The sequence below is a fragment of the Oncorhynchus clarkii genome, chromosome 33, assembly GCF_045791955.1.
Source record: "Oncorhynchus clarkii lewisi isolate Uvic-CL-2024 chromosome 33, UVic_Ocla_1.0, whole genome shotgun sequence".
Classification (NCBI taxonomy): Eukaryota; Metazoa; Chordata; class Actinopteri; order Salmoniformes; family Salmonidae; genus Oncorhynchus; species Oncorhynchus clarkii.
This window is the reverse complement of record NC_092179.1, coordinates 8978030-9002962: the sequence shown is the minus strand read 5'-3', so window position 1 is coordinate 9002962 and position 24933 is coordinate 8978030. Positions and strand designations below refer to the sequence as shown.

General features: G+C 47.2%; 3 protein-coding genes across 6 annotated transcripts in view; 2 read left to right on the top strand and 1 right to left on the bottom strand.

Moving 5' to 3' along the window:
- LOC139392792 (pyridine nucleotide-disulphide oxidoreductase domain 1) overlaps nt 1-24933 on the bottom strand; it is a 783634-nt gene that overhangs the window by 238976 nt on the left and 519725 nt on the right. The gene's annotated exons all lie outside the window — the stretch shown is intronic.
- On the top strand, nt 2782-13656 carry LOC139392557 (UPF0606 protein KIAA1549-like). The gene is made up of 20 exons (XM_071140603.1): nt 2782-2830; nt 2938-4239; nt 4490-4575; nt 4822-4990; nt 6386-6516; nt 6651-6837; nt 7092-7151; nt 7255-7409; nt 7542-7719; nt 7934-8118; nt 8352-8557; nt 8641-8771; nt 10108-10304; nt 10377-10621; nt 10941-11088; nt 11219-11521; nt 11734-11786; nt 11875-12002; nt 12086-12240; nt 12389-13656. Exons 1-20 carry the CDS (start codon nt 2782-2784, stop codon nt 12614-12616), a joined length of 4296 nt encoding a protein of 1431 aa, XP_070996704.1. The 3' UTR covers nt 12617-13656.
- On the top strand, nt 15824-24717 carry LOC139392995 (SVOP-like). Of its 4 annotated transcripts, none has more exons than XM_071141303.1 (17): nt 15824-15956; nt 16203-16363; nt 17065-17223; nt 17334-17425; nt 17540-17638; nt 17738-17809; nt 17939-18063; nt 18182-18245; nt 18318-18443; nt 18649-18777; nt 18849-18922; nt 19135-19334; nt 23744-23855; nt 23985-24066; nt 24192-24281; nt 24412-24525; nt 24637-24717. In XM_071141303.1, the coding sequence occupies exons 2-17, from the start codon at nt 16297-16299 to the stop codon at nt 24646-24648; spliced, it is 1617 nt and encodes a 538-aa protein (XP_070997404.1). In that variant the 5' UTR covers nt 15824-15956; nt 16203-16296; the 3' UTR covers nt 24649-24717. The 4 variants fall into 4 exon arrangements, with proteins under 4 accessions (XP_070997404.1, XP_070997405.1, XP_070997407.1 ...); XM_071141304.1 differs by having other exon boundaries at nt 17058-17223; XM_071141306.1 differs by lacking the exon at nt 16203-16363 and having other exon boundaries at nt 15890-15956.

The following is a 24933-nucleotide window of genomic DNA, read 5'->3' as shown; positions in this document are numbered from 1 at the left end:
GTGTTTGAGATATTTTGATTAGCTTTTTTCTTTTCTTTCAGTTACACTTAGGTTGGTTTAACATTATCAGCCGATTGTCAGCATTCAGTCTAAAAAAGGCTTCCAAATTTGAGCTATTAACAGCTCGCCCTTTTTATCACTGAAATGTATCAATTTGTCTATTGCTGCGAAAGTGTAGGCATACTGTGGGAAACTGTAAGAATGTCCGCTAGACGAGGTAGCCTAATGATAAAGATAGGATAATAGGTTTGGAATTGTCATGTCCGACAGTATTATAGGTTAATTATGATACAACTAAATCCGTTGGCTATCTCAAATAGACCTAATAAATAAAGGAACTGCACGGTGGCCGTCGGATGTGTGAGATGCATGATGTTTGTTGGCAGCCGTGGCCTAGTATAAGCCTCCCAATAATGGGGTCAGCCAGCTATCAAATGTGTCAGGACACTGGTAAGGCGTCTGTTGCTTTAGTAGCCTAGTTAAAAATAGGCATTAACCCATTCAATGTATCTATACAATGAAGATATTGGTATTATTAGGCCTTTATCTCAATATATTTGTATTATTAGATATTTGCATATAGGGTCGCCTGAAAGCATGCAGTGATGATGCTATTGAGGAGAGATGGCATCGCACGTGTGTGATGTGACAACTAGCGTGCCATGGCGATTCTGATGAGCGCGTGTTCGAGGATGTGCCCCGGAGTCTCTCCGGGCCTGCGCACTAATTGCGCGCACCTGCTGGTAGCATCCTTGCTGGTGTCCATGACGATGTCAAGCTCACCTGTTGCAGGTACGTGACATTTAATTGCCTTACCCTCATAGTCATGGATGACTGATAGCTTTGAGTCAGAATGATAAGAACTACTGTTCACACCTGGTTTCATCAAGGTACACTGAGACAGGGCCAGTATTTGACTTTCATTTGACTTTCCCAGTATTTGACTTGCCCTTGACTTTTGGAGCTGGCCTTGGCGCTGAATGCACCAACTTCCATATTCACCCCCATCTCGTTACCTCGTGTCTTTCCATCCTTTTAACTCTGTCCATTCATCCTCCTGCATCTCTGTGACTCGGTTATGTCGTCGGGGACAGATGGACAGTGGATGCCTACACACACAGTCATCCCTCAGTCTGTCCCACTCACCGGCCTTGAGGCATCACACACACACACACACATACGGCGCATACAAGCACCCCCTCAAAGTCAAAATATATCCTGACTTAAAATAAAGAAATCTGTGGGCGGCTGTGCGACAGGGGCAGACGGACTGCTGCCCGGTGATGAAGGATGTTTAGCACTGCTGATTGGATCATTGTCACCACAGCCATGTGGATCGACCGTAGGGTGCTGCATGCTATTCTTAGAAACACAAGTCTTTTCTCTCACCCATCTTCATTCCTGCGGTCTCGCTCTCTTTCTTTCTCCTCTCTCTCTCTCGATTACTCTTCCCCTCTCTAATTCTGTTTCTCTGTATTTTTTCTGCTCTCTCCATCACTAACTCCCTCTCTGTATCAATGTAATGCGTGCGTGCGATTTGATCCTGCTGTTGGCTGGGACGCCTCTTGAGCTGTGTGCCGTGTCTGCAGCATACCAATGAGCTTGCCGCCACACAGCACGTGATGCTGCCGCAATGCACGGCAGAGCCTAGTCAAGGCTAGGAGGAGGAGGCAGGGTCCTCGCCATAATGTAACTTACACACACACACACACAGCAGTATTGTGTGTGTGTGTGTGTGTGTGTGTGTGTGTGTGTGTGTGTGTGTGTGTGTGTGTGTGTGTGTGTGTGTGTGTGTGTGTGTGTGTGTGTGTGGGAGAGGGGATGGAGGAGCAGGGAGAGCTAGGAGATTGTTCATTTATTCTGTTTGAGTCAAGGTAACTATCCCAGAGTGATTATCATACATCTGTACTGTGATAAATCTGTATTGTGATACAGTATATTGTGCATAAAATCATGATAAATGCACTGTGGCACTGGGTGTTTTTCAATGCCTATGTGTGCGTGTAAGACTCCTCAGTGTCCTGTTGAGTGACGATTGTGTGCGCAGGGCCGACCCTCCAAATAAGTGACAGTCGGGGTCTCAACTTAGTGCTGAGAGTTAGAATGATAGAATACAGAAGGTGGCATTGTGAAATTTGGTACTGCATCAGCAGTTTTCCTCTTATGTCAGTCACTCAGTTATCCCATGTCGGCTAACATTTCAGCCAGCTATCTAAAAATTGTATGTAGTAATCATGCAGGGCACGTGCCCAGGGGCCCTGACCTCCAGGGGGCCCCCATTGATTTGTTAGTCACTCACCCAGATATTGTATTAACATGGCTTAAGTCATATGGCAAAATATGTGGAATTGCTGGAAATTGGCATTAAAACAGAAAATATTCACCTTTTACCAAATGTGTATAAATTGCAGGAAATTGGATTTTAAAACTGCAACATTTCTCTCTGCCCCATGACAAAATGTGTAAAATTGCAGTACTTTTTACAATTTGTTATGAGCCAAGAGGGGGAGACACAGATGTTTTGCCCATGAGATAGAAGTCACACAAGCAAATCTCGCTTAGGGCCCCTAAAAGGCTAGGGTCGACTCTGTGTCTGTGTGTGTGTGTGTGTGTGTGTGTGTGTGTGTGTGTGTGTGTGAGTGAGAGAGAGCTCAGTGCTGGCCTCTATCCTCTGCTCATTGTATTCTCTAGATGGAGCTCAGCTTTAACTAGGTCTCTCAGCCACCAGCAGGGATTCTGCTCAGTCTGCTATGTTCATACATGAATTTTAACCATGCACACATGTACACGGCCCTGCGAAAAACTAGCGTCCTGTCCAGGGTGTGTACTTGTACATCAAGCTGCCTCGCGCTACAGAAACAGGAGAGGCTCCTGCACTATGGGCCACTCTGGCCTGGACAGTCACACGTGTTGTGACGGTAGTTTATCTCTCCACAGGCGGGGTGGACTCCAACGGAACGACAACAAAACGGTCCTCATCGCGGTCGTCATCGTCACCCTCTTCCAGATGGCCAGGCGCCACCCCACCCAAAGACACTAGTCCCCATGGTAACACTGACGCTGCCTCAGTGGACGATGAAGCTCAGGGCATACATCTCCTCCTGAGACCCCCGGACCTGCTGTCCCCCAGCCACCCCCCTCCTCTGCCCCCCCACAGCCAGCCCACCCTCACCCCGCCCCCGCCCTGGGAACACGCCCCCTCCCTAGAGGAGGCCTGGGGGTCCGGTGACTACCTGGAAACGCTCTCCTTCATGGGCCCAGAGGGGGAGGAACTGGCCCTGGCCACACCCTTACCCAGTCACACATACGACCCTGACGACGTGGCCTCCTATGACACCTCCTTCCCCTCCCGCCCAACCCTCCCCCTGTCCTCCAGCCTCCTCCGACCCTATACGTCCCCCACCTCCCCCCTCCGGGAGGGTCTCCCCTTTACTCACCCTGCCCAGCCTGAGGGATACCCTCACTGGGATGAAGAAGACTATGACCTGGGGGACATTTTTCCTCTGGAGCCCACGGAGCTGCTGCTGCCGGATATGAACAGTCTGGAGTACTACACTAATCTGCTGGCCAGAGAGCGAGACGAGGAGAGGGAACGGGAGAGAGAGAGGGAAAGGGAGCGAGAATGGGAGAGAGACAGGGAAAGGGAGAGGGATCGAGATGGAGAAAGAGACAGAGATAGAGAAATTGTCATCCCACCCCCAAAGACCACCCCCAAACTTGGCATCACACCCACCACTACCACAAAAACACACATACACACTCAGCCCCCATCCCCCTCCCCTAGCACAGGGCCCCCTCCTGCCCGGGACCACAAGCACCCTCTTGTCCCCTCAGCAGGTCCCACCCCTCCCCTGACCCTCTCACCCACTCTCTGGGAGGGTCAGGGTACCTCCACCCCTGGAGTTAGACCCACCTCCAGAGTACCCCCTCAGCCTCCTGTTCGGCCCAGAGTCCCCCCAGCTACCCCTGGCAGACACCCTCCACTGCCCCCATCTAACACAACCAGCCTGGCTCGCCCCCCCATGCTGCGACCTCCAGGGAGGGAACCCATAAAACCACCACCACCACCACCTGTGACCGAGGTCCCCAGCAACCGACCGACGACCACTACCAAGGCAACCACTGTTACCACGACAACCCCTGGTACCCTGGCGAGCATCACCCGGACTCCCCCAGCCCCTCCAGGACGCCAGTATCTGTGTAACGTCACCAAGCCTGACATGTACCTGGTCAGAGTGGGTAAGACAACACCAGTAGAACTCAAAGTAGACTAGAGATGGAGGTACATATGAGAGGCAATTGTATGCCAATATTGTAGATGGGGATGCATTGCACTGTTCTGGCCTGTCAATTGTGTTGTGCTAGGATCTCATGGTCACCTGTTTTAAAGGGAGCCTTGGTTAACATATAGCTTAGGAGTGTGTTTTCAGGGAATGCGTTGGCAATAGTTGAATGCAGGTTGTTTGAGGTTAAACCTGTCTCTTCCTAGTCCTGCCAAAGTCTGGCTCCACTGTGGGCTTTGGCCAGGTCAGGGACATCTTGAAGAGGGAATTCAACCGCTCAGTGGAGTTGCAGGTAGGCCTACTATCAATACTCACTGGGGAAGCTTTGGGGAAAGAGCATGATTGTAATCATGAGATGCATTGCAGGAATGTGCAAATTTGCCCTTCACAAATGTCTTGAAAGCCAATCATGCCTGGCTTCCTCCTCCACTCTCTCCCTCTGCTCTGCTCTCTTCTCCCTCCCAACCTCCTCTCCTCCACTCTCTCCCTCTGCTCTCTTCTCTCCCCCCCCCCCCCCTCCTCTCTCTCCTTCTGCCAGTTCCTGAGAACTCCGTCTAGCCTTGCGTTCCGTGTTGTGGCGGGACCTCTGATCTTCACCGCCATGTCTGTCGTCAACGCTCTGCGCCAATCAACACGAAGCTCCTCCTTGTTCCCCACTGTCTCACCTCTCTACGGCATACCTGATCACAAGTACCAGATACACTCTGGTAGGAACCACTCTCTCCTCTCTTGCTCTCACTCTCTCTCTCACTCTCACACACACACACATACATATACAGTGCCTTGCGAAAGTATTCGGCCCCCTTGAACTTTGCGACCTTTTGCCACATTTCAGGCAATAACGCCCAATTTTTCAGTTTTTGATTTGTTAAAAAAGTTTGAAATATCCAATAAATGTCGTTCCACTTCATGATTGTGTCCCACTTGTTGTTGATTCTTCACAAAAAAATACAGTTTTATATCTTTATGTTTGAAGCCTGAAATGTGGCAAAAGGTCGCAAAGTTCAAGGGGGCCGAATACTTTCGCAAGGCACTGTGTATATATATGAATCAATCCTGCTATAGGACTCATTGAGACCAGCAGGTCTCGAACGACTAAAATGAACGAGTCACTCAGAAGTGAAAGAGATTGAGTGAGTCGTTAATTTACATCATTCGTTTGACCTGCTGGTCGGATTGATTCACACTCCTCCGGCTCAGAGGCTCCAGAGACATGGTGGTCAGACCACTTGTCTGTCATATATTGGCACATGGAAGTAGATCATGATGCAGGCAGCATAGAGAAGAAAAATACATGTTCAGAACTGATCATTGATCTCCTGAATGAAATGAATGTTGTGATGACACAGCTTTGTAGAACCAAAACATACACCGCCTCTGCTCAACAAATTTGTTTAGGGGGGCGCAGTTTGAACGATATTGTGCTCATCGCCCTCATGGCAGTCAAGCAATGCATTCCCCCAGGAGTCGTATGCCTAGCAATCTACAAAACATAGACATAGTTTAAATCAAACTTTTACAAGTCTGTCACAAAATGCAGCTCCAATAAGCTATGGTGAACTAGAGGCTTGCAGTAGAATCATGACTTGAGTTTCCAGTTCATCGTTGGCTGGTAGGCGGTCCTTCATGCTCTGGGCATTACTAACTCAAATGAACTGAATTAGTCCAAAGATTTGTTCTTTTGACTGAACGAGTCAAAGTTCTGAGCCGAACTTCCCATCACTGTGTGTGTGTGTGTGTGTGCGTTTTAGTGCTGCATTGGACAATGTGTGTGTACTGTCAGTGTGATAATCTATAATGTGTGTGTACTGTCAGTGTGATAATCTATAATGTGTGTGTACTGTCAGTGTGATAATCTATAATGTGTGTGTACTGTCAGTGTGATAATCTATAATGTGTGTGTACTGTCAGTGTGATAATCTACAATGTGTGTGTACTGTCAGTGTGATAATCTATAATGTGTGTGTACTGTCAGTGTGATAATCTATAATGTGTGTGTACTGTCAGTGTGATAATCTATAATGTGTGTGTACTGTCAGTGTGATAATCTATAATGTGTGTGTACTGTCAGTGTGATAATCTATAATGTGTGTGTTTTCTAGTGCTGCAGTTTGTGCCCGGTCACGTGGATGTGCGTGTGTGTAACTTCAGTCAGCGAGTGGAGAGAGGACTGCTGATGGCCTACACAGAGACACGCAGACGTGCACATGAATTTGGCAACGTTACTGTACAGGTAAGAGTCGTAGCCGTGAATGTGTGTGTACTAGCCATTTACTTGGGTAGGTTCAGCAGAGCTGAGGAAAGCGATTCAGATCAATCAAAAAGTTTGTCAATCTGTAACGTGTGTGTGTGTGTGTTTACCTCCAGCTTCTGAACATCACCATGGGTCAGGCCAAGCTGCAGGGTGACCAGAAGGTTCCGGTGGACATCACGTTTGCGTTGCGTGATGGGCGGGGCTACCTGTTGGGGTCAGAGGTCAGCGGTCACCTGAGACACCTAAGCACGGTGGAGTTCAGCTTCTACCTGGGCTTCCCCGCGCTGCAGATCGCTGAACGTAAGTCTCACACACACCACACACACATCTCATCTACCCCTCACTGACACTACACGCACACCCCATCTATACACCAGCTACTATCCCACACATGCATGTGCGCACACACACTTATACACTCTCACACCTGGGTGCCGTTTATAGCATCCTGACCATATGCATGTACTGTACTCCCACACATACCCATTCTAAATGAGTTGCGTGCCCCACGGACATCAGTGAAGTAACCTGCTGTCCTGTGTTTGTCTCTCCAGCCTTCCACTACCCCGAGCTGAACGTTTCTCACCATCTACGCTCCTCCTGGGTCCGCACCGGTACGAATGTGGAGAGAATTACCGCGCTAGAGCTGCATGCATGTGTTGCAGTCACGACGGCCGTTTTTGAGAAGTGCATTAGTGTTGAGTGTGTGTATTGCAGTGTTACTGGGTGTCCAGGAGCAGACGGTGACTGAGCGGAGCTTCAAGGCTCGTCTGGAGCGCCGTCTGGCCCTGCTGCTGGAGGAGGGGCTAGGGGACGGGAGTCAACGACCCCGCTGGAAAAGATCCACGGCCGTGGGCAACAACAGCTTACAGGTACTCAACACACTTATCCACTCTCGCACCCACTACTGGTGCTGTTTGAAGCATCCTTACCACATGCACATGCTGTACTCCCCCACACACTACACACACACACACACTCTGACTCCACGGCGTTATCGCCAGGTGGTGCGTGTGTCGAGGCTGGCAGGTTCAGGGCGTTCTCTGGAAGTGGTGTATTTCGTGGAGGGACCAGAGGGGGAGAGAGTCCCTGCTGATGCCACCGCTGCCACCCTCAACCGCCTGGAGCTGCAACGGGCTGCCATCGTACTGGGGCACCGCGTCCAGAGACCCCTTGCCCAGCGTGAGTCTATGCATGCGAGCGTGCGTGTGCGAGTGTGTGTCCGTGCACCAGCGGGTGGCTTGTGTATGTGGGATTTCGATAAGTTGTATCCAGTGATTCGCAATTGTATGCCCATGCAGGTTGGCTGCACTCATTTCCTAATGTACAGTAGCATATTGCTTAGATAAAAGTGTAAGCTGATTGTATATGTACATACTGTACTTGTCTTCTGTAGCTGTGGAGACCCTGACGGTGCCCCCGTCTGAGACTCAGAGCAGCAGTGTCTGGCTGATTGTGGGGGTGGTGGTGCCTGTCCTGCTGGCTATCTTCATCATCATCATCCTCTACTGGAAACTGTGCGGCTCGGAGAAGCTGGAGTTCCAGCCTGACGCCATCAACACCATCCAGCAGAGACAGAAGGTCAGGGGCAGGGGTGAAGGGTTAGGGGTCGAGGGTCGACCTAGATGAGGGACTGGATTTGTTATCTGACTGGAATTGCATCAAAATAAGAAGGGCATAAGGCTGTAGTCATGCATACATACAGGTCTTGATGTGCTTGGATCTCTACTTGTTCCACCCTTTTCTCTCTCCCCATCTCTCTTTCTCCCCTCTTTCTGTCTCCCTTTCTATACCCCCCCCCTCTCTCTCTCCAGCTGCAGGCTTCCAGTGTGAAAGGGTTTGACTTTGCCAAGCTCCACCTGGGGCAGCACAGTAAGGATGACATCATGGTGATCCAGGAGCCTGGTGCCCTCCCTGTGCCCATCAAAGAGTCCACCCCCTCTGAGGGAGGGGATCTCAACACTCCCAGATCCAAGGGCTCCTCCACCAAGGCTGCCCGCGCTAACCGCCGAAGGGGGAGGTTGGTAACACATCCACAAGCAGGGATACATCCACACTAATCCACAACCCCACACTAACCGCTGTTTTTCTCTGATTGGCCAGACTGTCCCCGTCAGATGGTGACTCGTTAGGTAGCGACCAATCGAGTGGCAGGGAGTCTGCAGAGGAGACCACCAGACATGTGGGCACGCCCCACGAGGGGAAACCGCACCGAAACAAAACGCCCAAGAATGGCAAGAGACACTGCCATTTCTCTTTACCCTGAAGCCTTATTCAGAACATTCTGATAGAAATGTACCATAATAGAACAAACTGGATTCTTTGTCAGGTAGATTACAATGAGGAATCAGGTCATCTCTACGTGTATACTATTCTATCTACAATGCCCATGCTGAAACACAGAGGAGAAGAAGTGGTAGAGGGAGAGATTGTGTGAATGAGAGAGTGCGAGTGTGTATATATTTGTGTGTGTGAATGTGCGATGTGCAAATGTGAGAGCGAGTGGAGGAGGGGGAGGGAGAGGGGAAAGAGGAGTGCAGGAAAGCACACAGGATGGAGAGCGAGGGGAAAGAGGAGTGCAGGAAAGCACGCAGGATGGAGAGCGAGTGGAGGAGGGAGAGGGAGAGGGGAAAGAGGAGTGCAGGAAAGCACGCAGGATGGAGAGCGAGTGGAGGAGGGAGAGGGGAAAGAGGAGTGCAGGAAAGCACACAGGATGGAGAGCGAGTGGAGGAGGGGGAGGGGGAGGGAGAGAGGAGTGCAGGAAAGCAGCAGGATGGAGAGCGAGTGGAGGAGGGAGAGGGAGAGGGAGAGGGGAAAGAGGAGTGCAGGAAAGCACACAGGATGGAGAGCGAGTGGGGGAGGGAGAGGGAGAGGGGAAAGAGGAGTGCAGGAAAGCACGCAGGATGGAGAGCGAGGGAGAGGGAAAGAGGAGTGCAGGAAAGCACGCAGGATGGAGAGCGAGCGAGTGGGGGAGGGAGAGGGGAAAGAGGAGTGCAGGAAAGCATGCAGGATGGAGAGCGAGGGAGAGAGGAGTGCAGGAAAGCACGCAGGATGGAGAGCGAGTGGGGGAGGGAGAGGGAGAGGGAGAGGGGAGAGAGGAGTGCAGGAAAGCACGCAGGATGGAGAGCGAGTGGAGGAGGGGGAGGGAGCAGAAACGGAGGGGAGGAAGAAGCTTGCAATGTGAACATGTCCTGAATCGCTCTCCCTGATCACCAAGTGATAATGCTTCTTGCCCCCTCCCCCTCTCTCTGTCTCTCTCTCTCTGGCCTCCTTTCTTTTTGTTCTGGCCTGGATCATAGGGAGGAATAAGATGGGAATGTCCTCGCTTCATGTTGAGTGGTTCAGTAAAGCTGCAGCTTGACAGGAAGAACCCAGTTTAGTGCTACAATATTACTACAGTTTACCTTACTCTCTTTCTCCCTCTCTCCTCTCCCTCCTCTCTCCTCTCCCTCCTCTCCTCTCCTCTCCCTCTCTCCCCCTCCCCTCTCCCTCTCCCCTCTCTCCTCTCCCTCTCTCCCCCTCCCCTCTCTCCCCCTCCCCTCTCCCCTCTCCCTCTTTCCCGCTCCCCAGTCCCTCCCGCAGGCAGTGGTCCAGATGAGCTGCTCTCCTCTTCCTCCATCTTTGACCACGTGGACCGTCTGTCCCGAGGCTCGTCTGACGGCAGGGGTCGCCAGGCCAACAAGGTCCAATTGATTGCCATGCAGCCCCGGCCCAGCCCACCACAACGCTCACACAGCCCCACCATCACAGAGAGGGTCAGCGCAGAGGTGAGAATACACACTATTACACACACACACACCTTAAAACTCCTTAACATCTTGGTGTGTGTGTGTATCTAGGTGGCTCTGAGACATAAGTCAGAAATCGAGCACCACAGGAACAAGCTGCGTCAGCGGGCTAAGAGGCGGGGCCAGTGTGAGTTCCCCTCTATGGATGACATCCTGGATGCCTTCGGGCAGGCGCAGGAGGAGGCGGGGCAGGGAGGGTGTCCCCAGCGCCTCTACAGCTCAGCCCATGACCACATGGACAGCATCCTGCACCCCGACCACCCCTCGCCCCCCACCCCAGGGGAATCCAGGAAGAGGTGAGATGGTCGTACATACTCAAACTCTTCGTCTTTCCTCCATGGTCAACTTGTTTCATAAATACCTCTCACTAGCATCAGGTGGTTTTCATTCTTTGTATCAAGATTCTCCTTTTCGTTCTTCTGCATCGACCTCTCGATAGAAGATATTTGCATCCCTTGAACACGGTTTCCCTGTAGATCCCAAAGAATAGTCACGCTGAATATGTGTGACCGATCTGTATTAGTGTCTGTGACTGAATTAGATGGTTCTGTGTGACTCCGTTGTATAAATGTGTCTGTGACTAATCTGTGCCGATGTCTTTCCCTGCACTGCCAGGGGGAGGCGCTCTCCTCGGTGCCGGCGGAGGCAGCAGGGGAACGGCAGTCTGCCAGACACAGACAGACTGACGGACAGAGACCGCCTACTCACAGACAACAGTGCCACCTACAGGAAATACCCTGGACTCAACAATGTGGCCTACATGGTGAGACACACATACTATGCGCATACTGTGTGTGTGTAGGTGCGCATAGTATGTGTGTCTCACCATGTAGGCCACACACACACACCATATACATGCTCACTCACACTTCCTCCTCTTCTCTCTCTTCCAGTCCGACCCAGACCTACCTCCAGACCACGGCAGCCCCTCCCCTAACGACGAGGTGTTTGACCACGCCCCTCCCCCGCCCCCCTATGTGCCCCCTCAGCCGTCCATCGAGGAGGCGCGGCAACAGATGCACTCCCTATTGGACGATGCCTTCGCCCTGGTGTCGCCCTCCTCCCAGGGCAGCGTCAGTGTCGGGGTCACGCAGGTCAGCCCCGCCCTGCCAAGCCCCTCTCCCTCCCCACAGACACACCCATCACGCCAGTGGGGCTCCTACCCCGCAGCCCCCACACACAGCCCCTTCTCTGCGGTAAGAGTGTGTGTTTGTGTGTACTCCCAGGGTCTCTTCTGTGAAGTATGAATCGTGCTGTCTCTCTCAACCTCTCAGCTTCTCTCTCTCCCTCTTTACTACTTTGCATCTACATGTTTATGCTCTCTCTCTCTCTCTCTCTCTCTATATATATATATATATATATATATATATATATATATATATATGTTCTCTCCCCTCTTCCTGTCCAGAGGTATGCAGAGTTGGGGATGTCTCCCTCGTCAATACAAGGCCTGTCGCAGAGGTGAGACAGATGTTACTATACTACCCAAGCTGAAGTACATTCGGTGAATGTCAGCATTTCTAAAATCTGGTGTATGTGTGTGTTTCAGGCAGGGCCTGGGTTCAGAGGCCTATGTTACTGAAGAGGAGCAGTTGCAGGATTCTGTCTACGCCAACAGGGGGCAGTATGAAGAGCCTCCCTCCTCCTCCAGACCTCGGCCTGTTGGGGGAAGCACAGGTAAAGGCACCATGGGTGTGTGTTAATTGGGATTAATGTGTGTAGCTAATGATTAGTTACATATGGTGTGTTTGTGTTCTCAGGTGCTCAGCTGCATCACCTGACTCAGGTGGGCTTGTCGAGCCGGATCAGTGCGTACCCTGGGGTGGGCCGCAGCGTCTCTGGGCCAACAGGCTCCAGCTGGAACCAGCAGCCTTTAGACCAGGACCTTTCCAGACCCGGAGCCAGCAGGGAGACTGTGAGTCCAGACTTCATGATGAGCAACAGGGACAGCATGAGACTGTATTGGGCGGACCATATGTCAGAGATGAAGAGAAACATTTGTTTTCCAGAGGAGTAATTTGATCTCTCTTACCCCTGTCTCGGATCTATCTCCCTCTCTTTAGGTGCTGTCGTTCCCTGAGTTCTCCTCCTCCGGTGTGTTTCAGATGCCCAGCTCCTCTCTGGGAGACCATTCTGTCCCCCCAATGCTCCTGGCCCCTCCCACTCCAGAGTTCCCCCTAGACGAGTCCTCCCCCTCAGCCCAAAGCTCCGCCTCCCTCATCAAGGCCATCAGGGAGGAGCTACGACGGCTCGCCCAGAAACAGGTTGCTGTGGCCAGCAGTTACTCCTAGACCAGTGTGAGCCCCTACCCCATAACTGGTCAAAACTACTGACTCTAAACTGGTCCGAACCAGTATGAACTACTCATCCTAAGCAGGTATGGATTGGACGGAACCACTACCCCAAACTAGTTTGAAACAGTCAGAACCACTTTCCCTAAACTGGTGTAAAGAGGCTCATACTACTATTCATAAGCTGGTCTGAACAAGACTGAACCAGTCTGCAACAGATACGATTTCCTTACAACAATAACATCACGGTTCTTTACAGGGTTCTTCTCTCTGTAAAGGTTCCCCGTTCAACAGCACAGTGTTTCCACTGGACAGGAGGATCGAGTTTGTTTTCTTCAGTTCCATAGAAATGCTTCCTTGAGAGGGGTCGTCTCTACCCTTCCTGACCTCGTGTATGTGGTGCTAAACCTCAGCCTCATGTCTCCTGTCATTAAGTTAACCACGCATTGCCTTCAACACACATTCATCATCAGCCATATTGGTGAGGTCTTCTCCATTCATCAGCCATATTGGTGAGGTCTTCTCCATTCATCAGCCATATTGGTGAGGTCTTCTCCATTCATCAGCCATATTGGTGAGGTCTTCTCCATTCATCAGCCATATTGGTGAGGTCTTGCACTGTAGAGAGATTTGGAGTATAGTATACTTTGGGCACGGGGGACTTGAATATACAGATGAAAAAAGTATATGAAAAATGAAAATATTAGTAGATATAAAAATCCCAAATGAGCACAATATGAATTAATAAGGGTGACCAATGGAGTATTGAAATTGTATTTATTTTTTATTGCTCTGAAAGTATACTTTTAAATCCTTTTATTTTGTTCAAAAGAAGATGAAAAAAGACCAATACTGTTTGGATGTTCTATGGCTGTATTCTCCCTGTGTTGGCGCTCACTGTTGCCGTGGAGCTGATCATAACGTTGTTTATCGCAGTGGAGACGTCGCTTAGCATAGTCGCTCCCTGCCCGTGTGTTCATGTGTTGACGGTACAAAAATGAAGAAGGAAAAACCATGGATTTGCAGATATAATGTGTATATATATAGCTCTTTTCAGTAGGTGTCAAAAGACTTGACATGGGGCTAACCTATCGCATCCACCACCAATGTGACCTTCTGCGGCAGAACAAAGGCATTTCTGAGGTGATGATTGACTCTGTCAAATTGTGATAGTGTTTATCTTGTGAAATTCAAGATTGGAATAGGAATGATTGTATACAATGGTATGAACATCGACAAACGTGTCGCAAAAGTGATTTTGAATTTGGGGATTTTGATGGGGTGGTTTATAGCGAGTGAAAAACACTGTCTAATTTAACCCAAATGGCTTCCTTTCTTCATCTCCTTTTCTTGGTCAGCTCTTATCCAAATGGATGTAAAGGTGAACCTCTCGAAGGAGGTGGATCTAGGAAACAATGCTATTTAGGACAAATCGACATATACTATACTGTAGTAGTTGGTGGGTTTGGTGGTGGTTATGAAGTGCTCTTTGTCTCCATCTGCTGGTGGTATGGCTGCATGGCTGGCTTCCATCTCTGCTTCAGGCTGTTTTCTCTGTGGTCTTATTGGGTTTGGTCAATGGTCAGTAATGTGTGGGTTTGTGCAGGCGAGAGAAGATTTGCCCATACAGCTCTGTGCTCTAGCTATCTACAGCATGTTGACTACGTTTGAGGCATCGGCTAGCTAGCTATTAGTGATGTGACAGTTAATTGTTGTCTTCTCTCAGGCATGCTGCTAAAATAAGATTTTTTTTTTTAAACAAAAGTTCAACTGAAGAGTTGTAACACAAGTAAAGAGTGAGAAGTGCCATCCGAACATGATCCATCCAAGCACATAACACATCATAATAATCAAGCAGTAGAAAATATACAATATGTTGGTGTTATTCTCTTGTTTTGCCTTTTCTAATAATATTTTTGAACCTAAATGAAAATTGATAACATTAAATATAGTATATAAAAGAAAATGAATATAAGCGTAAAATATGTCAAACTATTTTATCTGTGATTGCTCAATTATATGGACAGCCTTCCAACAGAAGGACTAACACATCATCTTCCCTGTGGACCAATCCTGATTCAGAACTCTTCATCTGCTGGGACTTATAACCTTCCTGATTGGACCTAGTACATGTCAATAAGGCTGTGGGATTATACGGAGAGTGGAGTCACAGATGTGTGTGTGTGCACGGACGACAAACCGATTCACCTGGTGCTACTAAGTAACTTACAATAACAGACCCCTCTCTCCCTCTGTACAGGGGGTTGGAGTGTGTTGTCTGCTCAGTCTAACAGCATCTCTCACACAGCCTATACCGACATGGGGAGCACAGACACACTGATGTTGATTGATATTCCTATCTAAAAAGATAGGATTCTCTTGTCACTTCAAGCTCTGGACTTTGAGTAGCTGCGGGCATCTCATGAATGTTTCATAGATCTGTGTTTTCTAGATCTGCGTTTCATAGTTCTGTGTTTTCTAGATCTGTGATTCTCTGTGTGTGTCTCCAGAGTGTCGGAGCAGGTGTGTTGTTGGCCCTGATATCATATGCCTATACTCTGTCTCCAGAGGGTATGTGTTTTGTTTACCTTTGAGACTGGGGCGGGCTCATCTATAGGCCACACCATGGGGCGTGTCTTTGTAGTAGACGCTCGGGTGTATTAAATGTCAGACCAGGGTGGGGTTCCTGCCCGACTAGATTCACAGACACTGCATTGCGTCAACCAATGGTCGCATGCCACCGCATCGACTGCTCAGTCAAAAATCACATGTTGTGGTTAACTGGTATGTTAAACACCTATCCAGCTGTTGTGAGGTCTGGCATGTCTGCAATGTTGTCGGGCAGGACCACCAATACCTGTTTTTACAGCTCTCTCACCTTCCCACTCTTCGTACCTCTCTCCTTCTGAGCTGCATCCCCATGGTGTATTGAGTCTAAATGATGTGTGAATCAAACATTAAAGAAATGTGTTTAAACTCAGCCTTTGCTGTCTTCATCTTTTTTTTCTCTACAAAAGTGTAAAAAAAAATGATAGTATTTTAGTTGCTGGTACCTTTTTGTTGTTGTAGAGATTGGCTAAGGTTTACAGGTGAGTGCAGCTGTGGAACAGAAGTCTTTCTGTTTAGTTTTGCACCTCCTTCCCAATTCTGATAACTGATACCTAACCCTTCTGTCCCTTCCAACACACACACACACAGAGGGGGGAGAAACAACAGGATAAACCTGACTGAATAATGCCTCAACTATTGTCAACCCATAACCTGCAACCCAACCTCTCTCCTGTAGCTTTGCTCTCACCAACACACACCGGCAGATATCTATCTATCTCAACAATACCAGGTAGGCTAAAATATATTAATGTCCAAGGCAAGTTGTAATTCTCGTTGGGTAGTCCTGTTTGAATATAATTTATCGTGGACAGAAAAGGAAGTGGCAAACTTTCGCGATCATTTTACTTATGGGAAAACCGAGATCGGTTTGAATAGGGTTGTTTATGAACTTTTACAATATTTGAATACTAATTATCATATGTAGTTACATGCGTCGTTAGGCGGAACCTGAAAACGTGTCGTCTGACTTTTTTAGGGGTGTTGTCATCAACTTCCTGATTTACCTGTCCCAAGGTGGGCAGAACTCGCCGAGTTTCTGCGTTGACATTGATTCTCAAGATGGCTAATATATGAAAAGTTATTCATCAGGACAAAGAGCCGTCTTCAATAAAGTTGCGAATTCATCACAAAGAGCAGGTAACAGTGATTCCCCGCGGTGCTGTGATTTACCGCATAGTTTACTTAGTGCATTATTACTGATGTGCGGTTAACGTCGCATAATAAGTCTGCGCTGTTCAATGTATGATAACGTTCAGTATATATATATATATTTTTAATTGAAAACTTTGCCGAATATTTGTAGTTTTATTTTAGCGTTTCTAAACGTTATTACAGAGTGTCGGGATTGTAGTTAACATGGAGTCAGCTGTGGTCCATTATGTTCTGAAAATACAAGAGAGGGAAGCTGTAAACCCGCTTGGGCCCCCTTGTGTTCTTGAGAGCTAGTTGACAGGTAGACTTAATGTTGTTGGTTATGTTACATTATGGCCAGCTGACGATGTTATATGTTGTGGTAGGTTTTTGGCAGGGCATCGTATCTGTAATAATATTAAAGGGACAATTTGCGATTTCTACATCTATTTTTGCACAGTAAAACGAATTGATTCTTAAACAAAATAACTTTGACATGCTTCATGAGCTAAATTCAACTGACCCCCTCAGAACTCAAAATAAGCTTGTTTTAACTCCGTTGTTTGTGAACAATTTAATTGTTAACAAACTTTATAGCCTCAAAACATAATTAAATCTATAATTTTGATCTCATGGGTCCTTGCATCCATAGCTCGGTCTGTGCATAAGATTTTATATTAATAGTTTGGTAATGGTGTAGACTGCAGTGTCTATGGGCAGTGTAGGGAGACAGAGGAGGTCCTCCATGAAGACTCAGCTGGTTAGTGCCATCCAGCTAGAGGAAGTGGAGATGGAGGTCAATAACCCTCACCAAGAGGTCAACGGCCTTTACCAAGAGGTCAACAAACCACACCAAGAGGTCAAAGGTGAGTGCCGCTCATAAACCACCCAGTGGGTAGAGTGTTTGGTCATGTGCTGGGAATGGATAATGTGGGGGCGAAGTGTGTGGGATTTGAACTTTGACCTTGTGTTTCAGAGCCGCAGACGTACAGTGTGGAGGAAGCGGTGGAGACCATCGGCTTTGGTCGCTTCCATATTCTGTTGTTCATCATCATGGGCAGTGCCAGCGTGAGTGTCTGTGTGTGTCTAGCTGTCTGTCTATTTGTCTGTCAGTATGTAAGTGAAAAAGACTCTTGATAAAGGATCTGCACAAGCATATAAGCGTGCATGTATTTATTGTAGATAGCGGAGGCCATGGAGATCATGTTGCTGGCCGTGGTGTCTCCTGAGATCCGCTGTGAATGGCATCTGGACGACTGGGAGGTGGCTCTGGTCTCCACGGTGGGGAAATACACCAATGAGCATGCAGATACATTTAAATATGTGGTCGTACCTATTAAACATGTATATGATATAACTTCCTGTCTGTCTCTGTCTCAGATGGTGTTTGCAGGGTTCATGGTGTGTGGAGTGCTGAGTGGATACGTGGCCGATAGATATGGACGCTGGAAGGTATGTCCCTTTTACAGATTTATGTGATGAACTAAAGATGAAATCTTCCGGAAACTGTTTTTATCGGTTTTAACCATCTGTGTCGGAGTGAATGTGTAGATGTGTCTGACAGTCTATCAATCTATCTAGGTGGTGTTTGGAGGTTCTTTGTGGGCAGCATATTTCTCCCTGCTCACCTCCTTCTCTCCGTCCTACGGATGGTTCATCTTCCTTCGCCTAATGGTAGGCTGTGGCGTGGCCGGGTGCTCCCAGGGGTAAGACTGACACACACACACACACATCAACACACACACACAATCAACACACACACACACACACCTAGTTCCCTGTTCTTCGACACGTTGTTACTGATGTCACTCTCCTTTCTCCTAGGTTTGTCCTAAAGACAGAGTTTATCCCTGCAAGCTACAGATCCTACCTGCTACCTCTCGCCTCAGTAAGTCACCATAGCCTCACTTAGCCATCATCATCACAGTTGTTTCAGCTTTAGTTTTGTCTTCCCCTTTAGATCTTCTGGATGGTAGGCTCCATGCTCATCATCCTGCTGGGTATGACTGTGGTTCCAACGCTGGGCTGGCGTTGGATGATCCGCCTGTCCGTCATCCCCAGTGTCATCCTCCTCCTTCTCTTCCAGGTAGGAGTCCCGCCTCCTCTGAGTCTCAGCAGCATCTCTCTTTGACACGCCCCTCACACTCTGGGACTCTCCTTCCCTACTCCTTCTCTATCCCCTCCACCCCCCTTCTCTCCCCATGACTCCCCAACTTCAGAATAGTGTTGAGACTAGCCTCTCTGACACTCTCATCCTGGTTAACTTTCCTGGCGTGCCCATGTGTCTGTAGCTTATCCCGGAGTCGGCTCGCTACAACGTGTCAGCAGGAAACGTGCAGGCTGCCGTGGAAACACTCCAGCGTATCGCCAGGATGAACAGGGCCTCCATGCCACCAGGGAGCCTCGTGGAACCTGTGGTGGTGAGTAGTGTGTGTGTGTGTGTGTGTGTGTGTGTGTGTTTATTGAAGTCTCTGTGGTGTATGTGTTTCAGAAAGACAGGGGCAGTTGGCGCCTCCTGGTCAGTCCAGCATTCAGGAGGACCTCCCTACTACTGTGGTACTCATGGTAATACCCCATACACTTTTCCTTCTCCTCCTACTTCCCTGTTTGTATTTGAGTATGTGAGGACGGTGTGGTGTGGAAGGGTGAATGACATTCTATTTTTCAACATCTATACGTGTGCTCTAGGTTTGTCCTTTTCTTACTGCAGCTCTGCGCTGTGAAGCTCTAACTGTGTGTGTGTGTGTGTGGTTGTTTAATGATTTATGTGTGTCTAGGTTTGTGGCGTCCTTCTCCTACTATGGCTCTGTGTTGAGCAGCTCTGAGCTGCTGGAGAAGAACCTGCTGTGTGTGACAGACGCTGATGCAGAGCACCAGCAGAAACACAGCCACCCAGAGGACGGGCTGTGCTACTGCATTCCCTTCGGCTTTAGCGACTACCAGACCCTCCTCATCAGCTGTCTAGGGGAGGTTGCCCGTGAGTGAGGGGTTGGAGGTGGAGAACTATGGGTGTGCGCGTGCATGTGTAACACATGTCCAGTGAAGACAAGAAGATTGGTCTCGGTACCAGTGTAACAGATCGTTCTTAGTAACTGTCTTGCATTGTTTTTAAAGAAAGGAATACCCAGCCTGCGGTCCCAGTTGATTGGTGTTTATTCTGACAATAGACATTAAGGAATCACATTAGATGTGCAGGACAACAGTATGTCGATGGCTGTAGATTCATGATTCGTCTGTTAGAATGGAAAAAACTGAATTAGCAGGGAGCTAATGCAACTATTACAATTAGAGCATGCTAGCTAACTCGCTCTTACAACAATAACATACAATTAGAGCATGCTAGCTAACTATCACAGCAATAACATACAATTAGAGCATGCTAGCTAACTATCACAGCAATAACATACAATTAGAGCATGCTAGCTAACTATCACAGCAATAACATACAATTAGAGCATGCTAGCTAACTATCACAGCAATAACATACAATTAGAGCATGCTAGCTAACTATCACAGCAATAACATACAATTAGAGCATGCTAGCTAACTTGCTCTTGAAACAGCAATAACATACAAAAGCACATCCCAGGATATCCCAAATATCTAACAGGCACTATATATACAGTTGAAGTCGGAAGTTTACATACACTTAGGTTGGAGTCATTAAAACTCGTTTTTCAACCACTCCACACATTTCTAGTTTTGGCAAGTCGGTTAGGACATCTACTTCAAATCAAAGTTTATTTGTCACATGCGCCAGAATACAACAGGTGTAAACCTTACAGTGAAATGCTTACTTACAGGCTCTAACCAATGGTGCCAAAAAAAGGTGTGTGTGTGTGTGGGTAAGTAAAGAAATAAAACAACAGTAGAAAGACATTTGAAAAAAGAGTAGCAAGGCTATATACAGACACCTGTTAGTCAGGCTTATTGAGGTAGTATGTATTGTGGGAAAAGTACTTTGTGCATGACACATCATTTTTCCAACAATTGTTTACAGATAGATTATTTCACTTATAATTCACTGTATCACAATTCCAGTGGGTCAGAAGTTTACATACACTAAGTTGACTGTGCCTTTAAACAGTTTGGAAAATTCCAGAAAATGATGTCATGGCTTTAGAAGCGCCTCATTTGAGTCAATTGGAGGTGTACCTGTGGATGTATTTCAAGGCCTACCTTCAAACTCAGTGCCTCCTTGCTTGACATCATGGGAAAATCAAAAGAAATCAGCCAAGACTTCAGAAACAAAATCATAGACCTCCACAAGTCTGGTTCATCCTTGGGAACAATTTCCAAATGCCTGAAGGTAACACGTTCATCTCTACAAACAATAGTACGCAAGTAAAAACCCCATGGGACCACGCAGCCGTCATACCGCTCAGGAAGGAAACGCATTCTGTCTTGTAGAGATTAATGTACTTTTGTACGAAAAATGCAAATCAATCCCAGAACAACAGCAAAGGACCTTGTGAAGATGCTGGAGGAAACGGGTACAAAAATATCTATGTCCACAGTAAAACGGGTCGACATAACCTGAAAGGCCGCTCAGCAAGGAAGAAGACACTGCTCCAAAACCGCCATAAAAAAAGCCAGACTACGGTTTTCAACTGTACATGGGGACAAAGATTGTACTTTTTGGAGAAATGTCCTCTGGTCTGATGAAACAAAAATATAACTGTTTGGCCATAATGACCATCGTTATGTTTGGAGGAAAAAGGGGAGGCTTGCAAGCCGAAGAACACCATCCCAACCGTGAAGGTGGGGGTGCTTTGCTGCAGGAGGGACTAGTGCACTTCACAAAATAGATGGCATCGTGAGGATGGAAAATTATGTGGATATTTTGAAGCAACATCTCAAGACATCAGTCAGGTAGTAAAAGCTTAGTCGCAAATGGGTCTTCCAAATGGATAATGACCCCAAGCATACTTCCAAAGTTGTGGCAAAATGGCTTAAAGACAACAAAGTCAAGGTATTGGAGTGGCCATCACAAAGCCCTGACCTCAATCCAAGAGAACATTTGTGGGCAGAACTGAAAAAGCGTGTGTTCAAGGAGGCCTACAAACCTGACTCAGTTACACCAGCTCTGTCAGGAGTGGGCCAAAATGGGCCAAAATTCACCCAACTTATTGTGGGAAGTTTGTGGAAGGCTACCCAAAACGTTTGACCCAAGTGAAACAATTTAAAGGCAATGCTACCAAATACAAATTGAGTGTAGGTAAACTTCTGACCCACTGGGAATGTGATGAAAGAAATAATAGCTGAAATAAATCATTCTCTCTACTATTATTCTGACATTTGACATTCTTAAAATAAAGTGGTGATCCTAACTGACCTAAGAGAGGGAATTTTTACTAGGATTAAATGTCAGGAATTGTGAATAACTGAGTTTAAATGTATTTGGCTAATGTATGTAAACTTCCGACTTCAACTGTATATATACAGTGGGGAGAACAAGTATTTGATACACTGCCGATTTTGCAGGTTTTCCTACTTACAAAGCATGTAGAGGTCTGTCATTTTTATCATAGGTAGACTTCAACTGTGAGAGACAAAAATCCAGAAAATCCCATTGTATGATTTTTAAGTAATTAATTAGCATTTTATTGCATGACATAAGTATTTGATCACCTACCAACCAGTAAGAATTCCGGCTCTCACAGACCTGTTATTTTTTCTTTAAGAAGCCCTCCTGTTCTCCACTCATTACCTGTATTAACTGCACCTGTTTGAACTCGTTACCTGTATAAAAGACACCTGTCCACACACTCAATCAAACAGACTCCAACCTCTCCACAATGGCCAAGACCAGAGAGCTGTGTAAGGACATCGGGGATAAAATTGTAGACCTGCACAAGGCTGGAATGGGGTACATGACAATAGGCAAGCAGCTTGGTGCGAAGGCAACAACTGTTGGCACAATTATTAGAAAATGGAAGAAGTTCAAGATGACGGTCAATCACCCTCGTTCTGGGGCTCCATGCAAGATCTCACCTCGTGGGGCATCAATGATCATGAGGAAGGTCAGGGATCAGCCCAGAACTACACGGCAGGACTGGTCAATGACCTGAAGAGAGCTGGGACCACAGTCTCAATGAAAACCATTAGAAACACACTACGCCGTCATGGATTAAAATCCTGCAGCGCACACAAGGTCCTCCTGCTCAAGCCAGCGCATGTCCAGGTCTGTCTGAAGTTTGCCAATGATCATCTGGATGATCCAGAGGAGGAATGGGAGAAGGTCATGTGGTCTGATGAGACAAAAATAGAGCTTTTTGATCTAAACTCCACTCGCCGTGTTTGGAAGAAGAAGGAGGATGAGTACAACCCCAAGAACACCATCCCAACCGTGAAGCATGGAGGTGGAAACATCATTCTTTGGGCATGCTTTTCTGCAAAGGGGACAGGACGAGTATTGAGGGGAGGATGGATGGGGCCATGTATCGCGAGATCTTGGCCAACAACCTCCTTCCCTCAGTAAGAGCATTGAAGATGGGTCGTGGCTGGGTCTTCCAGCATGACAATGACCCGAAACACACAGCCAGGGCAACTAAGGAGTGGCTCTGTAAAAAGCATCTCAAGGTCCTGGAGTGGCCTAGCCAGTCTCCAGACCTGAACCCAATAAAAAATCTTTGGAGGGAGCTGAAAGTCCGTATTGCCCAGCCCCGAAACCTGAAGGATCTGGAGAAGGTCTGTATGGAGGAGTGGGCCAAAATCCCTGCTGCAGTGTGTGCAAACCTGGTCAAGAACTACAGGAAACGTATGATCTCTGTAATTGCAAACAAAGGTTTCTGTACCAAATATTAAGTTCTGCTTTTCTGATGTATCAAATACTTATGTCATGCAATAAAATGCAAATTAATTACTTAAAAATCATACAATGTGATTTTCTGGATTTTTGTTTTAGATTCCGTCTCTCACAGTTGAAGTGTACCTATTATAAAAATTACAGACCTCTACATGCTTTGTAAGTAGTAAAACCTGCAAAATCGGCAGTGTATCAAATACTTCTTCTCCCCACTGTATATCACACACACACATCAGGACATAGTGAACTCATACACATTGTAAATATGAAAATAGAATATAGAATTTCAGAACATGACCTACCGCTTGCATGTAAATATCAGACGGGAAGGTATTTACTTTCACTATCTCTGCAAGCGCAACCAATGGCATTAGCACCTTATTGATATGTAAATTTAACCAACCAGTAGAAATACATATTTCTGCAGTGTCAAGTGGAAACCCTGTATGTGTGTGTACAGTTGTGGTCAGATTAACTCTTTTTTTGTTTTGCTATCTGAATAATAGTACTATTCGTGTGTTAGTCTGATTCGTTTTTGTGCTTGCTCTCTGTCTCTCTCTCTGTCTGTCTGTCTCCAGTCATCCCTCTGAATATTTTCCTGTTGAACGTGTTTGGGAGGAAGTTGAGCATGGTTCTGCTGGAGCTCATGGCAGCTCTGTTCTTCATGCTGGTCAACATTTGCTCTACTATGTATGCACTGTAAACACTTGGGGTGGGGGCGAGGTTATTTGACTGTTTTATTTAGTCAATAATTTCAAATACAGTATCAATACTTTTGTTCATCAGATTATCTCTGTCTCTCGCTCTCTCTCTTTCCAGGTTTGGTTTTACCATTTTGCTCTTCCTGATCAGGTCTCTGGTCTCCATGAATTTCAATGTGGTTTATATTTATACTGCAGAGGTATGTGGACACAACTTTTACATTCCAGCCGTAGATTTACTGTGAGTGTATAACAATGTGTTGTACAGACCTCTCTCAGGTGTATACCGTGTGTGTGTGTCTGATGACTCCTTCGGGTCTCTCAGGTGTACCCGACTGCGGTGCGTTCTCTCGGGATGGGTTTCTGCACTTCTTTCAGCCGCATCGGAGGCATGATCGCCCCCTTCATAGCACAGGTCTGTGACTGTGTGTTGTTCATGTTGGCTGATGATTGTGTGTGTTTGTATTAACATGTGAATGTGTGTTACAAGTGTTTATCCTTCAATGTGGGTGTCTGTTTTTAATGTTTGACTTTGTGTGTTGTAGGTGTTGATGTCACACTCAGTGATTTTAGCTTTGCTGCCATTTACTGTGGCCTGTGTGCTTTGTGCCGTTGGAGCCTTTCTACTGCCTATCGAGACAAAGGGACGAGCACTACTGGTACGACACTGTCTGTGTTATTGTGTGACATTAAGACAATACTCTGTATGTGATCTACAAGTCATGGTTGTGTTACTTTATTTCATTCGATTCACTTTCTTCTCTTCACAGCAAAGTTCCTGACTGTGTGCATGTGATTCTCAACACATTCATGTCATTGCATATTTACACATTAAAAGTTGTATACTTTGACCACTGTCTTTTTGTGTTTTAAATGATCTAGATATTGATATTTCAGAAAGTGTGCATGTACACTTGAGTGAAAATAACTAGTCAGGCAGAGGAATTCAGTCTCACTTCCCATCACTAGATGATGACATTACCCGGTAGGGAGATGTCGCTGTCATCTATATAAATTATAAGACAAGGTTCTAATCCAATGGGGTTATGTGAAATCTTAAGCAAACA